Source organism: Mus musculus, chromosome 5 (genome assembly GCF_000001635.26).
Source record: "Mus musculus strain C57BL/6J chromosome 5, GRCm38.p6 C57BL/6J".
Classification (NCBI taxonomy): Eukaryota; Metazoa; Chordata; class Mammalia; order Rodentia; family Muridae; genus Mus; species Mus musculus.
In genome coordinates, this window is record NC_000071.6 from 33,010,860 (window position 1) to 33,027,986 (window position 17,127).

Consider the following 17,127-nt stretch of genomic DNA (forward strand, 5'->3'; position numbering starts at 1 on the left):
CATCTGTGGAGGGTCTACTATGTGCTAGCAAATCCTCTGCATTCCTGGCCTCTACTGCAGCAGCCATAAATGCATTTGCTCCAACTCCTTAGATAGCAAATGGAGGCTTTGATACGATAGCTGTGCAGGGTGGTCTGCCTGGCGCCAGCGCTCAACCCTCCCACTGTCTCCAGGAAACATCCCCAGGAGCCCCTAATCCCCCATTTATTTAGGACTTGGGCTCAGTCAGCAGTCTTGTTGTCCCACTGCGGGCCACATGCTGCCCTGGCTCTTTCATAGTTAAGCCAGGGACTAAAGAGGGCTGGCACAGTGCTTGTCTGCCAGGCTGGATGGCTTAGGAAGGCCCTTTCCCATAAGTGCCGTCCCTATGGCTCCACTGAGCCGAGACATAGACCCTTCCAGTTCCTCTTGCCTGCATCTCTGCTGCAGTGAGGCCACATTAAATATTAATGGGGCAGCTCCTGGCACCACCGTGACGTCAATTACTGCTCGGGGAGGGCTGCGGCTGCCTTCCTTCCCAAGGTGAAGCAGTGACCGGAATTCAGAGAGCTTCAGTGGCATCCCAGGGGGGCTGGCTGTCAGGACTTGGAGAAGATACTGCTAATGTAAGGCATGGCAGAAGTCCAAAGCTTTCTCTGCTGCTTCTCCGGCAGCATTCTCCTTTGGCACGATGAAGTCCATCATCTGGCGAGTAGTTGCCGAGTGTCTGCTATCTGTCCATCTCTGCACAATGCTCTAGGGATGCATCTGTAGCCTGACAAGGGCTTTACATCATGGAGCTACCCTGTGGTACAGGAGAGAGAGAAAGCCTCCACTGTGGGACAGGACCATAAGCACCCAGGCCCACCACCAAGGGATCCTTACAATAGGATAGTTTTTGCTGAAACCTGAAGAAGGAAGGGTCTGGGTTAGGTAAGAGGGGGGGGGGGTGGAGATGAGGCAGAGGGAACCTGACTGGAGCACAGAACCTGGTTCCAGCCTTTTCTAGCCAGTTATCTGAACTGCATTGTCACCTCTGGATTGCTGTGGGAGATAATGGAAGCCACTGCTAGCGATAGCACAGCCTTAAACACACACAGTGAGGTAGAAAGTGAGAGCACAGGGCAGCTGCCAGGAGAACAGCTCCGGGGCCTGACCTGTTTATACACAGCACTCGAGGCTGAGGCAGGAGGATCAGCGTCTGCTACATAGTGCCATCCTATCTCAAAAACAGCAGCCCTCACACCTGAAGGAAAACAGAGCTGGCCTTTGTATAATCTCTTTGCCTTCCCAGGAATTCTTACCCCCCTTGTTCTGAGCAGAGAAACAGGCTCCGGAGAGGTGACCTGAGATGACCAGGGGCACACTGGGGAGTCACTGGACACATGACTTCTGCCTTTTGCACACTTCAGCCACTGGCAACCCCGGTAAAGATGGTTAGGGTAAACCTGAAGCCTCAACAACAGTGAAAAGCAGAGAAACAGAATTATTTGGTGCGGCCACATTGGGAAGAGGAGTGAATACTGAGATCTAGTGACACCCCTACACCCCAGGCAGAGGGTAAGAGACGTATATGCATGACTGAGCCGTCCTGGTCAGGGTGTGGTCCAGTCGTTGTGTCTGGGCTCCAGTCTCTTCTGGATGGTGGTCTGAGGAGCTGAGAATGGTGTGAGATCTCATTCTGGACGCACATACACAGAAATGCAGATGCCTAAAGAGGCAGGAGGCATCCGATCCCCCAGAGCTAGAGAAGCAGGTAGTTCTGAGACTTCTCTGGAATTACTAGTCTCCAGCCTTTTCTTTTTCCCGACAGACTCTCCTGAGAATCCTGAGGAGACTCTAATTTCTTGGGGGCCATTGTTTTTAATAGTCTGAGCCAAAGGGAGAAGCTACCAAGTGTCTCTCTCTAGGATATCTTTTTAAACCATTATTTTTATTTTATGTGCATTGGTATTTTGCCTGCATGCATGTCTTTGTGGCGTCATGTCCTCTGGAACTGGAGTTACAGACAGCTGTGAGCTGCCACATGGATGCTGGGAATTGAACCTGGGTCCTCTGGAAAAGCGTCAGTGTTCTTAACCACTGAGCCATCTCTCTAGCCCCTCTTTAGAATATCTTAACTTTGAAGCTGAAGAGATGGCTCAGTGGTTAAGAGTACTTGGTGCTCCTTCAGAGGAGCGGGGTATGTATGATCCCTAGCACCTACGTCTCGGAAGCTCAGAACTACCTGCATCTCTAGCTCTGGGGATCTGATGCCTCCTGCCTCTTTAGGCATCTGCATTTCTGTGTATGTGCATGCACGAAAACACACACATACAAAATTGAAAATAATTTTTTTTTTCCAAAGAGCTTCTTAGCCTGGTGTGGTGACACACTTTTAACTCCAGCACTTGAGAGGCAGAGGCAGGTGGATCTCTATAAGTTTGACACCAGCCTGGTCTACATAGTGAGTTTCAAGCTAGCTAGCAAACATACACAGACAACATAGTGAGACCCTGTCTCAACAAACAAAACCCAAAACAAGACAGAAAGATGAGGAACACGTTTGAAAGGGGCAAAAAGGGATAGGAACAAGGCTGTAAAGTTACTGGTGGGGTTTGGGGTGGTGGTGTGAGGGTGCAGAAGACCAACCATTGCAGAAGTGGCCGGTATTCAACCATACTCTTGGAGTAAGAGCAATCTGAACTGTCTTTAGTATCTTTTGTTTTGTTTTGTTTTGTTTTTCCAGGCAAGGTTTCTCTATATAGCCCTCCCTGGCTGTCCTGGAACTCACTCTGTAGATCAGGCTGGCCTCCAACTCAAGAGATCCACCTGCCTCTGCCTCTTGAGTGCTGGGATTAAAGGTGCTCACTACCATGCCTGGCTTTTGGGGAGGGGCGTGGGGGAGTCAATATCTTTTTTTATGGCCATGCTTTTGTGAATTCCCTGCTTTCCCCGACCTTTCTGGCCCAGCCATTTCTCAGCACCTCAGGTGAGACAATCCTCTTGTGTCCATATTTGAAGGCACTAATAGGGCTGTCAGTGTCTGGGAAGAGATGTCTATCCCTTCCCTCAGTCATGTCCTCCTGGCCACAGCCTGAAAGGTCTAGCAGGGACAGCGCCATCACAGCATGCCCATTTCCCAGGAGAGGAGACTCAAGCACAGAGAGGTGCAGGCACTCCTCTAGGTTTCCTCAGCTGGGGGAAGAGCTGAGGTTGAGGGGTGAGGTCCAGTAACTCTCTTGTACTTTTAAAGCCACGGAAGCTGGCAGGTTTAGTGTGAGAGCCCTGTTCCTGCCCTCACCCCCTACTAGCTCCTTTGGTTCTGTTTTCTTCCTCCATTCTCTCTTCTTTCTTCTCTCTCTCTCTCTCTCTCTCTCTCTCTCTCTCTCTCTCTATCTCTCTTTCTCTTTCTCCCAATTACTCATTAGCTGGCAGTGAGGTGTGTGTGGCTGGCAGTGACCTTGACCTCTTGCTAAGAGGGCCCCAGTGTGGGTTTCTGTAACAAAGAGAAAAGAGCAATCCCTGAGTCCAGGACTCCCAACCCAAGCATCCCAAGGCTCTGAGGACAGACGAAACTCCAAGCCATACCCTCAGGTGTTTTCATCCTACCAGAGAAATGGCAACTTCCTAAGGAAGTAAGAGGCAGGTTCCTTGAAATAACAAGGAATCTGAACTTTATGGTCACAAAGATGGTAGTTCAAATGCTAACGCCTCTAACTGCAGGCCTTGGGTAAACAGGTACCTCTCTGAATCTCAGTTTCTCTATCTGCTCAATGGGTATAAGAGAAATAGATCAGATGTGCTGTTAAATGGTATAACACAATGCCTGATGCCTGCTGGTTGGCCAGTAATATCAACCTTATTGATATTTTTTGCAGAAAGCAGATACTAGAATCATGCTCAAAACAGGCAGAAATTGAAAGGCTTTTTTTTTTTTTTTTTTAGACAGGGTTTCTCTGTATAGCCCTGGCTGTCCTGGAACTCACTTTGTAGACCAGGTTGGCCTCGAACTCAGAAATCCGCCTGCCTCTGCCTCCCGAGTGCAGGGATTAAAGGCGTGTGCCACCACGCCCGGCTTGTTTTTGTTTTTGCTTTTTAAAAGTGCCCGCCACATAAGCTTGGTGACCTGAGTTTGGTCTCTGGAACTCACAGCAAAAGGAGAGAATTTATGTCACTTCAGCACACATACACATAATTTTAAAAAAAGAAAGGATGCAAAGGAGGAGTAGTTTAAAATAAAAAGGGACAGGTCTCACAGTGTAGCACAGGTTGGCCCCAAATTTGTCTCTTATCTATGTCTCAAGTGCTGTGACTACAGGTCTCTACCATGCCTGTTATTTCTTTAAAAGATTTATTTTGCTTATTTTAAGTTACATGTAGGTATTTATGTGTGTATGTGGATATGTGCACTGGATTGAGTTCAGGGATCCGAGAAGGCATCAGGACCTGGAGTTACAGGTGCCTGGGAGCTACCTGAGAGCGGGGCTGGGAGCCGACTCAGGTCCTCTCCAAGTGTAGCTCTTAGCCACTGAGCCATCTTTCCAGTGCCCTGCAGAGCATCTCCTGTTGGAGAAACCGGGGGAGCAGGCTCTTTGAAGGTGGGATTTGCTGGACCTATGTCATGGGACATGCCTTTAAACCTTACACTTTGGACACAAAGGCAAAAGGATTACAAGTTTGAAAGTTCGAGGTCAGCCTGGGCTATGTGAGGAGAACTTGTCTACAAAAAATAAAATTAAAAAAAGGGGTGGGGGGAGGAAGCAGTACTGAAGAAACAGAAAGGCTCGGAGGCAGAGATAAGGACATCTTAGTGGGTAGAAATTTGTGGGCAGAGTCTGGGAACATGGTGTGCCCAAGATGTCCAGGGAGTGAGTAATGAGTTTTAAAAGTGGCTTCAGGCTCATGTTGTAAAGAGCTAGGTGGAAACTCTGATATCGTTTAGTAGGGAAGGATCCTTCCATAAGCCCTGCGCTGCAGAGCAACCTCCCACCCCACCCTGGGGCTCTGCCTTCCCCAGTGGCCTTGGCCCTCACAGATTGCTTTGTTTCCTGAGTCAGGGCCAGTCCACCACAACCGTCTGGAAGAAGCCGGGAGGCTGTAGCAATCTGTTTGCCTCCTACTAACATCCTGGGAAGGAAAAGATGGTTTTTTAGCACAGTTGCCTGGCAGAGAACCTTGGCAAAGACTAGTGACCCTCTCCTTTACTTCCCATTTAAGGAACCATTTAAGGAGCACTTGACAGTTACAATCTCAGCCCAGTACTCAGAAGACCCTCAGAAGGTCACGGGCAGTGGTGCAGACAGTGGTGAAGACACATCTGGGACCAAGTGTCTGTACTGTGCTGCAGTTGGCAAGCCGAGCACTTGCCTGGCCTCCTTCCCCCTTACCTTTAGAATGGGAAGAGTGCTGGCCTCACCTTAGCTAAATGGTAGTGTACTGGCAAGCTGCCGCCTCATGACTGCTAGGAAATGAGGATTTGTTTCCTTGTTTCATCGATAAGGTCTCAGTCATTGATTGATTGATTGATTGTCAGGGTCTCCCTTATGTAGCTCTGGCTGTCTTGAAACTCACTCTGTAGATCAGTCTCTGCTTGAACTCAGAGACCCACCTGCCTTTTCCTCAAGAGCCCAGAGATTAAAAGTGTGTGCCACCATGACCAGCTTTATTTACTTATTTGGAGTGCTAGGAATTAAGCCGAGAGTCTTGCATGTGCTTTGCAGGTGTCCTACCATTAAATTGCATTGTCAGGCCAACACCTATCTTTAGGAGCAGGCCTGGCTTTACCTCTTGCCATGCTGTTAGATTTTCCAAAGCCCCCAGACTTTCAGAGCTAGAAAGTTGAGGTCAGGACCTCAGGGCCATACCCACCCGCCCTGGCACTCCATCTTTACAGAAGGCTAACTGTCCACCAATGAGACTGTGATGGGTGCTCACAAAGCCCGAGGAATCCGCTTGCCTCTACCTCCCCAGCACTGGGACTCAAGCATGTTTCACCACACCTGACTGGCTTCTTACCACTCCAGGCTTGTGCAGAGGGCACTTTCCCTCCCCGGAGCTCTGCCTCCAGCACTGAGCACCGGCTACATGCTCAATACTGCAGTAACCCCAGCAAAGGTGCAACTGGCTCATGCCAGGCTCAAAAACTGAGGTTTGCTGGAACTCGGGGCACGTGCCCGCAACCTGGGAACTCCAGGGGGGATGGTAGGAGAATCACAAGTTTGAGGCCAGCCTGGACTACATGTGAGACTGTTTCAATGTAACAACAACAAACTTTCAAATAAATAAGGACCTGGCAGCCATGAGCTGGGATTTGAGTGGTTAGAAGGTCCCCATCTGTTAAGTTTCACCATATTTGAAGAGCCACCTCTACTAACACAAATCCTGGTTAACAAACCAGGCTAATATTTCCCCTAACAAGTATCTTAAGTGTGTGACTGTGTGACAGTGACAGGTGATATGGGGGTGGCGCATGCATATATATATATATATATATATATATATATATATATATATATACACACACACACACACACACACACACATATATATATCATAGCTGGGTGTGGTGGCGCACACCTTTAATCCCAGCACTCGGGAGGCAGAGGCAGGCGGATTTCTGAGTTCGAGGCCAGCCTGGTCTACAGAGTGAGTTCCAGGACAGCCAGGGCTACACAGAGAAACCCTGTCTCAAAAAACAAAACCAACAAAAACAAAAACAAAAACATGGCTCCTGAGCAGTCTTCAACATGAGCACACACACACACACTCCTCAGTGAACCTAAGGCCCCTTCTTCTGTGCTACAGTGGGCTAGATTTTTCTTATGTGTGTGCATGGCTTCTCTTTGTGTAACAGCCGTGTGTGTGTGTGTGTGTGTGTGTGTGTGTGTGTTTCAGACAGGATTTCTCTGTGTATCCCTGACTGGCCTAGAACTCAGAGATATGCCTGCCTGTTCCTTTGTTTCCTGGCTACTAGGATTAAAGACATGTTCCACCATGCCAGACTGTTTTGTTTTAATTGCACTTTTTCTAGCTTGAGGTCCAACCCAGGGACCTTTAGCACAGAACGACAGGAGCGGTGAAGGCTTAGTGTCCAGTCCATCGCCACAGAAATCCAAGAAGACACTGAAATTAGATTTTGGCCCCTCCACAAATAGGATATGTCACCTTGCCTTGAATTTTTGTTCCTTCTTCCACTGAGCATCAGGCCCTCCAGGCCAACACTGCACCTCTGACCTATAATCACTAATTCCCTAAAAAGATTTGAACCAGGCTAAGTCGACCCTGATAGTTGCCAACTTTTGGTTTTCCTAGGTTTACCAGGGTTGTAGATTGCACTTCTGCTTTGAAGAATGGGGGACCTGCTGAGCCTTTCCCGGAGTGGTTGTATGAAATAGGTTAGTGCTAGTCAAGGCCCAACAGTAAGTCAGGTCCCCGTAGGTATGTCCTGAACGCTACTCCGCTCTGCCAAGTTCCCTATCCCTTCCTGTGCAAGCCAGAGCTGGCCCAAGGTCAGTTTTAAGGATGGCACTACCCTGCAGTATTGTGGATTCTAGTGTGTCTGTGAGGGGCTGTCCCAAAGGGCAGGACCCACCCCACGCCGCTGACAGAGCTGACCGCTTGCTGGAGGTGGCAACACCCAACAAAGCCGCCCCTCGGTCCGGGGCGCCTCGGCTTTTCCATACAGGGTTATCTGCGGGTATCTGCTTCTCAAGCCCGAGCTCTATCATGGGTTCTGTAGCGTTTTCCTGGCCAGGGCTGCGACAACGCCTGCCTGCGGAACCACCATCGCCGCGCCCCAGCCGCTCCCCACCCTCCAACGCTGCGGCGGTAAACTGCAGTACTCCTAAGGCGCCTGCGCAGCTCTCCAGCGCGGCCCTCGCCGCGGCTATTTATAGTAGGTGACGTCACCTTAAAAAGACCGTTAGGGCTGGGCCGCCCCGCCCCCTCCCGTAGCTCGGCGGGCTGATCCGAGTGCGCAGGCGTGGTCGCGTCCTCCCCGCCCGCCCGCCCGCCCGCGGCGCCCCCTATCCTCTCTCGGCGGCTCCGCGGCGCTCGCCACAGCGCGTGCAGCCAGCCAGCGAGAAGGCGCGAGCGGCGGCGCAGCCTGCAGCCTCCCGCCAGCCGGCGAGCCAGTGCGCGTGCGCGGTAGCGGCCTCGGCGGCGACCGGGAAGCGGACGGGCGGGCGAGCGAGCGAGCGAGTGAGCAGGCGGTGTGGGCGTGCGAGGCGAGGCCGAGTCGCGAGCGACATGGGGGATCGAGAGCAGCTGCTGCAGCGGGCGCGACTGGCGGAGCAGGCGGAGCGCTACGACGATATGGCCTCCGCCATGAAGGCGGTGAGCGCGCTGGGGAGCCGGGCGGCCGGGGGCTGCGGGGCGGGGCGGCCCGAGCCTGGGCGGCGGCTCTCTCCCTACGCGCCGCCACCTTTTGGGCGCGGCGGCCGCTGGACTCTCCGTTTCCTGCGGCCTGGCCGGGGCGGGGTCTCCCCGGGAGGCCTCTCGGTGGCTGGCGGGCGGGGGTCGCCGTGTCCTAGCGCAGAGCCCCGGTGGGGGAGGGGGTGCCCGAGGAAAGGAGGAAGTCGCGTTCCTGCTTCTAGACCCTTCTGCCGGACCTGGGCGAAAGGCGCTTTCCTTCCACCATTCACCCACTTGTAATAAAGGCTCATCCGCGAGTGGAGACCCATCTCCTGGTTTTCTCTACTACGACCGGTTTGGTTTGCTTGTCTGAAGTTGTTTTTTTCCCCCACTTTCCACACCTCGGGTCTGGCTTTGTGTGGGAAGACCCCTTTCCAGCAGTCCTGGGCGTGAAGGAGGGTGTGGGTCCCTGCATACATCCCAACGGTCCATGCTGCGTGCCTTCCTGGAGATGAAATGAAAACGAAGCAACCCTGGGGGCCTTTGCATTCCTGAGACCCTCAGAGATGGATTCTGGAGCTTGATTTCCGGTAAAGGAGACCTGCCCAGCCACACCCTAGTCAATAGCTTAGCCTAGAGCCTACCTGCCTACCCAAGACTTTGGAGTTCTGTTACCACATCACTATAGACAACTCTTCACATCATCCTGGGTTTTTTCTAAAAGAATATTTCTTGTCAAGGTCACACAGTGGCAGAATTACAACTGTGGCCACCTAGCTCTTAAGACTAGGGAGAAAATTTCCTTGGATTCCACCTTAGACTTCTAAATACATAAACATTTTTGAGGGTGAGACCCAGAAATCTGCATTTTAGCAGCCCTTGGGCAGTTTTTAGCTGACCTAAGTATTAACTGCCCTGAATTGTAGCTCATATGACCTATGGCTAGTCTTTGAAAGGCTTTCTTAAACCCACATACTCCATACACATTTAATTTGGAAATTGTATTTTGATACTACATGAAATAGAAAATTGAGGCCAACATTTAGGATTTTCTCAGGTAAGAACAATAATCAAGTTAGCTTTCCTCCAGGGTCCTTGTACACATTCAGCAGGATGTCTCTGGAATCCAGCAACATCACAGGCAGGCCATTTGTTGATTCCTTGGTGATACTGATTTCAGCATTATGGTATGCTTTTCTGGTTAGAAGCATTCATTTATACCAGGGAACATTCTAGGTTTGGGGTATGAATTTTTCTGAAGAAATTGTGGATTCTTTGAGAAAATGAATTTAAAATAACAGTTTTGCAAAATTTTTTGGAAACAAGACTGATATTACTAAAGTGTACCCTGAAAGCCACCTCTATCCACACACCAAGTCACTACTAAATGTCTAAATGTTTCTGGTATTGTGCAAGTTGAGGCCTCTCCCTGAACAGCTGGCTTAGGGGGCCTTTGCTCCATATGTGAGTGGGCTTGGAGGTTTGGGCAGTTTAGGGAGGACCTCTGAAAATGAAGAGGATACACAGTAAAGGGGAAATGGCCATCAGATGTCTGGAGCTATCAACTATCCTGAGGTGGGAAGAAAGGAAAGACTAGAGAGAGATTATAAGAAAAAAACAATTTTAGCAGGAAAAAAAAGAAAAGGTTTCTGGTGTGTTTCTAAATGGCCTTGAAGAGTGTTCTGCAATTTCCTGCTTGTATCCACAGATGTTCTCCGAGGCATTGAGGAAACATTTTGCAAAAGCTAATGGACCTTTGTGTTTGAAATTTATAATCTATGTCTAAAATGATTCATCAGTTGGAAAAGATATCAAACATTGAGAATTTAATATTTGTACCATCAAATTTATGGTAAAACATTCCCTCAAATAAACTGTTAAAAACGAGGAGTATTTTCTATCAGAATTCATGTTTGTCCCACCTGTATTAATGGGATGTACTTTTATCTCATTTGCCTGTTGGTATAGTTTGTAGATGAAATTCTTTTTTTTTTTTTTTTTTTTTTTTTTTGGTTTTTCGTGACAGGGTTTCTCTATGTAGTCCTGGCTGTCTTCGAACTCAGAAATCCACCTGCCTCTGCCTCCCAAGTACTGGGATTAAAGACGTGCACAACCACTGCCCGGCGTAGATAAAATTCTTAATAAATGTTAATGAGTCACCCATTAATAAACCTTAATTAAGCTTTTGGGAAGAGTGAATTCTAGTAAACTTATATTGTTTGCTTTAATTTTTCCCCTTTTAGATAGGGTTTCATGCATCTCAGGCTGGCCTCAAACACATTAATAGATGAGGTTGGCCTTGAACTCCCGATGCTGCGGCCTTAACTGTCAAATGCTGGGCTCACTGGTGCGAACCACCGTGCCTAGCTTATCTCGGGGTGAATGTGGCCTTGCTTTCAGGCAATTGAAAGGCAGGTAAGTATGTAGTTCTAGAGAGTGAAACAAGACACTGGCTGGATGGGATGATCTGAGGCCATTGTTCTGACTTTGAAAGTTAGTTCTCCTGGCTTCACGGTCTCTCAAGTATAAAAGTAGGAATGTTTGTACTACAAGTCATTTTTTGGTCTTTAATCTTCAAGGTTTTCTCTCAATTTAAATGGTTTAATCATATTGCTATAATGTTTCTTAATCCAGCAGCGTCACCTGGAGGACAGTAGTGGTAAACCTTAGGGATTGTGGCTGGGCTTGGAGCTCAGGTGGTAGGGAAGTTGGCCTAGTATGTTGAGGGCCCAGTTTTGATTCCCCAGCAACCTTCCCTCAGTACATTAGAAATAGTGGTGTTCCTTCAGATGAGTTGAAACTCAGTATGAAAAGTCAACACATGCTTCTGAACAGAAGCTCAGTAAAGAGACCTTTAAGCTTTTCCTGATCTCATACCTTGCCAGGTTGGTGGGGTTTAATGTGGACTCTGAAGCAAGCTTATTAAGTGGGATGAAATGTTACTGTAGAAGGACTAGGATATCAGGAAAAAGGGAAACTAGGCCTCCGGTGAATATTGGTAGGTAGAGAGGTGGGCATAATTCAGTCGCTTCTATTCCGGAATCAGTTATATCAAAACATAGGTGGTCATTGTGAAATTATAAAATAAAAACACCGTGTCGTACAGTCTTAGAGTCTCACTGACTTCAAACCCAGGATCCTCTTGCTCGGGCCTCCTGAGTGCTTGGCTTACAGGCTGTGCAGTCACACCCAGCTGCTGTAGTCTTAGTGTTGGCAGAGCATAAAGAGAAATGTTGGATTTGATGACTATGAAATTCAGGATGCAGAAGTGCATTTAAGGAAACATGAGTTGGACAAGAAGAGGTAAAGGCTCTTGTTGCCAATAGCTGGGAGATTGTGAGAAATGGGAGAAGCAGGTGCTGTGTAAAGGTGAATGCCCCGGGGAAGGCATAATCCTATGCTTTTTTCTTTTTTCTTTTTTTTTCCTTTTTTTGAGACAGGGTTTCTCTGTATAGCCCTGGCTGTCCTGGAACTCACTCTGTAGACCAGGCTGGCCTCGAACTCAGAAATCCGCCTGCCTCTGCTTCCCAAGTTCTGGGACTAAAGGCGTGTGCCACCACTGCCTGGCCCTGTGCAATTTTAAAGGTGTAACAAAAACTGACAATATGACTTGAAATTCCCTAAGTGGACCAAACTGGTCTCTGCCTCCCAAAGTACTGGGATTAAAGGTGTGAGCCACCACTCATGGCTAGTGTGAAAGCCACTTTAGTGCTGTTTGAAATAAATGAAAGCTATGAGAGACTTGTTTTCCACTAGCTGGGCACTGAAGTTGTATCTTTACTATAAGCTGAGGAAATAGTGTAGTACTACACCTCCCCTTTAGAAATGTGTTAGGGCCAAGTCTGATGGCTCCTGCCTATAAGCCCAGCACTTGAGCTTGCATAGTTATTGTGAGTTCAAGATTAGATTAGTTACTCAGGCGGTCTAAAAACAGTAAAAAGTTTTGGAGGAGTACCCCAGTGTTTTTGTATTGTATTCAGCAAGTTTATGGCATTTATTGGTTTACTTTCTAGGTGCTTTTTGGATGGGAGCTGTTAGTCTATGTACTTACTGTTTGATTTATACTAATACTTTGTGCTAGGGATCAAACACAGGGCCTTGTGCGTGCTAAGCATATGCTCTACTGCTGGTTGACCCCTCGGCCCTCATGCAATGTCAAAACAGGTGTTTGCAGATACTGTTTGTAACAGCACCATTTTACAGATGATAGATGTCTAATAGTTAATTTTGTCTTGGTCATGTAGTTGTTCCTCGCGTGTTGTACAGTGTCCCATGAAGTTACAGGATAGTTTGACACATGTTCTGCTGCACTAACCATTGTCCCAGTGACTTTCTATAAGGGCACTTACTGAATGTATCTGCCAAGTTTGATTAAAAGTAGAATCTACTAGTTGTGGCTTTGCTACAGTAGACAAGTATGAAGAGGAAGTATGTAGGTCTGAACTTTTTCTGTTCTGAAGGTCAGGGGTCTTTATCACAGTAGTGTTTAAGAATTGCTTGAGCTGCTGTTCTGGCTGTGAATTGTTCCGTTGTACTTGTCAAAGCGGTAAGATGGCTTAGTTGGTAAAGTGTGTCTATTTACAAACATGAGGAGCTGAGATGGGTCCCAGAATCCACATTAAAAACAGCAGCAGAACCAGACAGTGAGCTAATGCTTGTAACCCCGAGCTGGGGAGGCAGAAACAGGCTCACTGGTCTTCTAGCCCAGACTACTTTTTGAGTTCCAAACCATTGAGAATAGACCCTGCCTCGGCAAGTCTCAAAGATGGGTGATGTCTGAGGAATGGAACCTGAGGTTCTCTACACACATTTGCACTGTGCTGCACTCCTGACCATTTGAGAGTGTGTCTGTGCGCACAAAATTTTAAGAAATTGTCTCTTATTTGTTCTCCATTTTTACTTCATTGCATATAAGCCTGTGGGAGCCCCAAGATGTCTACTGATGTCCTCTGGTGTCCCCCTTGGAGACAGCTTAATAGCAGCATTTTAGTGCTCTTCACTCTTCTTTCTTCACTAATGTTCTGTTCCTCTGCCATAGGTGTAGACACTTCCACCATCAGAACAGCAGGGCTTCTGAAGCCACTAATCCTGGGCCTCAAGAGACAGTGTGCAGTAATGCCAGTCGTTTGGGTTGAATGATGTCAAAAGCAAGGCAAAGCTTAGAGTGTTAGTGGTCTGTGCTGGTCTTAAGCTTAAAACATAGCCAAAGTAAGGCTTGAAATCATAATCCTCCTGCCTCAGCTTCCTGAGTAGCTGTGGTTATGGGCCTACATTACCATCCATGCCTGACTCCTGTGTCAATTTTGTTTGCTCAGTATTTCATTTGGTAATGGATATCTCCCAGTTTAAGAACTTCTAAGTTTTTCTAGTCATTGTTCTGTTTTTGGCACTAGGTCTATTTTTATCCAGTTTATTGCCTTATGAGTAGTGGGAGGAGGCCCTTCGAGGTTTCTGAGTAAGCACGTGGTGTCATAGGAAGATAAATGAGTTAACAACAGACTCTGTTATTTGTGACTTTAATAATGTTGTGTAATCTTAGAGCAGAGGGTGAGTGAGGCGAGTGCCGTGGACTTGAGAGTTGGGATAGCCAGAGGTGGTGTTACATAAAGACAACACTTACACTGTTGACCCGGAGACTGCTTTTGCTATTTATTGATTATTTTGGAGAGCCAGGCAGTGGTGGTGCATTTCTTTAATCCCAGCACTTGGGAGCCAGAGGAAGGCGGATTTCTGAGTTCGAGGCCAGCCAGGGCTACACAGAGAAACCCTGTCTCCAAAAACAACAAACAAAGAAATGCAGAGATGCCTCTAATCCCAGCTTCCAAGAGGCCAAGGCAACTGGATCTATGAGAATTTGAAGACAGTTTGGTCTACATAGTGAGTTCCAAGACAGCCAGGGCTATACAAACCCTGTCTCAAAAAACAAAAACAGGAAAAAAAAATTGGAGAGGTTGGCTTTTATAGAAATGGGAAGGTTTTTCTAAGGAATATAAAGTGCATACTGCTTCTAAAGAGGACTTTATAGATTCTAACAGACGCAGGTTCAATTCCTAGCATCAGGTGGTTCACAGCCACCAAATAAAGAATTCCAGCTCTTGGCAGGCTGGCATCTCTGACCTCTTCAGACACCTGTATTTAAAAAATATGAGCCTAATCTGCAAAGTGAGTTCCAGAACAGCCAGGGGTGTTACACAGAGAAACCCTGTCTCTTGAGAAAAGCAACTAGCCTAACAAGACAACAGCAACAGCACCACCCCACCAACTGAGTAGTTTAAAACAGTAGAAATACATTCTACAGCCTTGGAGGCTAGAGATCTGAAATTCAGATGCTGGCGAGGTAGTGCTATTGTGACATCTGGCAATCCTTGGTGATCTTGACTTATAAAGGCACCGTCATTCTGGTTTCTGCTTATGCTCTCACATAAGGTCGCATTAGCAAGTACCAGAGATTAGGATTTCAATATAAAATTTTCAGGAACACAGTTTAGTCCACAGCAAAGTCTATTGTTCTTTCTGTTAACTGTTAGTTGGTTTACTTGGAAACATCACAGAAAACTAAGAACGTTGTAGCTGGTAAAATTGAATTTTCTCATTTAAAGTAAGTAATGCTTGAAAATTTTACAGCTGCCTTCATTCCAGTTACACGGCTTGAAAAAACAAAGACAGCTGTTAAAGTCGCATTGTTTGTTTCCGTTTAGCAGAGTTGGGTGGTTATTACTAATTTTCTCTTAGTTTGGGTGAGACCTGGAGGTGCATTCGAATAGTGAACCACCTTCCATGGTACCCATTTAGCCATTCTTCTACCAAAATGAGATCATTTAAAAAAAAATGCCGAGTAGTTGTTTTATACGTCATTAATTCCATCATTTGGGAGGTAGGAGCAAGCAAATCTCTGAGTTTGAGGCCAGCCTGATCTAGGATAGCTAGGGCTACATAGAGAAACCCTGTTTCAAAAAAAACAAAAAACAACAACAACAACAAAAAAACAAAAGTCTTTGTATGGATGTTGGGGGATATGTATCAGATCTTCCCGGAGCTGGAGTTATAGGTAATTGTGAGCCACCCGAAATGAGTAATGGGTTCTCTGCAAGAGCAGCAAGCATTTTTAACCCATTGAGCCTTATTTTTAGCCACACAAACACCAGACTAAATAATAATGAATTACCTTAGGCCCTTTCAAGTCCTGAGTACTGAGATCACAGTAGCGTATTATCCTGTACCTGGCTCCATTTTGAAAAAGATTGATAGTTACTATAATTGGCATTGGTCGTTGGCATATGCCACTATCTGGCACCAGTTTGAAAAGAATTGTTCATCATGTTGAAGGGACTCTCTGGGTACTCAGGCTTTGTCCTCTGATGTCTTCCAGGTGACAGAGCTGAATGAACCACTATCTAACGAAGATCGAAATCTCCTCTCTGTGGCCTACAAGAATGTAGTTGGTGCCAGGCGATCTTCTTGGAGGGTTATTAGTAGCATTGAGCAGAAAACCATGGCAGATGGGAATGAGAAGAAGTTGGAGAAAGTTAAAGCCTACCGGGAGAAGATTGAAAAGGAGCTGGAGACAGTTTGCAATGATGTCTTGGCTCTGCTTGACAAGTTCCTTATCAAGAACTGCAATGATTTTCAGTATGAGAGCAAGGTGTTCTACCTGAAAATGAAGGGCGATTACTACCGCTACCTGGCAGAGGTGGCTTCTGGGGAGAAGAAAAACAGTGTGGTTGAAGCTTCTGAGGCCGCGTATAAGGAAGCCTTCGAAATCAGCAAAGAGCACATGCAGCCAACACACCCCATCCGGCTTGGCCTGGCCCTCAATTTTTCTGTGTTCTACTATGAGATCCAGAATGCACCAGAGCAAGCCTGCCTCTTAGCCAAACAAGCCTTCGATGATGCTATAGCTGAGCTGGACACATTAAACGAGGATTCCTATAAGGACTCCACTCTCATCATGCAGTTGCTGCGAGACAACCTCACCCTCTGGACGAGCGACCAGCAGGATGAAGAAGCAGGAGAAGGCAACTGAAGACCCTTCAGGTCCCTGGCTCTTCCTTCACCCACCACCCCCATTATCACTGATTCTTCCTTGCCACAATCACTATATCTAGTGCTAAACCTATCTGTATTGGCAGCACAGCTATTCAGATCTGCCCTCCTGTCCCTTGGGAAGCAGTTTCAGATAAACCTTCATGGGCATTTGCTGGACTGATGGTTGCTTTGAGTCACAGGGCGCTTCCTTTTTGAATTGTGCAGAGAAGTGTGTTCTGAACAAGGCATTTTATTATGTCTGTTGATCTCTAGCAAATCCAGGTGATGGTAATTGAGTGTAGAAAGGAGAATTAGCCAACACAGGCTATGGCTGCTATTTAAAACAAGCTGATAGTGTTTTGTTAAGCAGTACATCTTGTGCATGCAAAAATGAATTTGACCCTCTCACCCCTCCCTTCAGCTAATGGAAACTGACACAGCGACAACTCATTCCTTCACCATCAGCTTTATAAACTGTTTCTTGTGAGCTTTCAGCAGCCCTTGCTGTGCCTCTTTAAATTATGATGTGCACACACCTTCCTTTCAATGCAATGCATCAGAAGTTTTTGATATGTGTAACTTTTTTTTGATTGTGATTAAGAATCATGGATTTATTTTTTGTAACTCTTTGGCTATTGTTCTTGTGTACCCTGACAGCATCATGTGTGTCAACCTGTGTCAATTATGATGGGTGGTTATGAAATGCCAGACTGCTAAAATAAATGTTTTGGACTTAAAAGAGTAAATAAATGCTGCTTTAGGGATATTATCTGTGCCTGGCCTTGATTT

The 17,127-nt window shown here is 47.0% G+C and overlaps 1 protein-coding gene across 1 annotated transcript; it reads left to right on the plus strand.

Moving 5' to 3' along the window:
* The first annotated feature begins 7,956 nt into the window (after positions 1-7,956).
* On the plus strand, positions 7,957-17,107 carry Ywhah (tyrosine 3-monooxygenase/tryptophan 5-monooxygenase activation protein, eta polypeptide). Its single transcript, NM_011738.2, has 2 exons — positions 7,957-8,295; positions 15,683-17,107. The coding sequence occupies exons 1-2, from the start codon at positions 8,209-8,211 to the stop codon at positions 16,334-16,336; spliced, it is 741 nt and encodes a 246-aa protein (NP_035868.1). The 5' UTR covers positions 7,957-8,208; the 3' UTR covers positions 16,337-17,107.
* Positions 17,108-17,127: the final 20 nt, after the last annotated feature.

Bases quoted from the DNA above. Each gene is read 5' to 3' on its own strand.
- Ywhah (NM_011738.2), top strand. From the start codon at position 8,209: ATGGGGGATCGAGAGCAGCTGCTGCAGCGGGCGCGACTGGCGGAGCAG. The intron at 8,296-15,682 runs GTGAGCGCGCTG...GATGTCTTCCAG, and splicing joins TGGCCTCCGCCATGAAGGCG to GTGACAGAGCTGAATGAACC.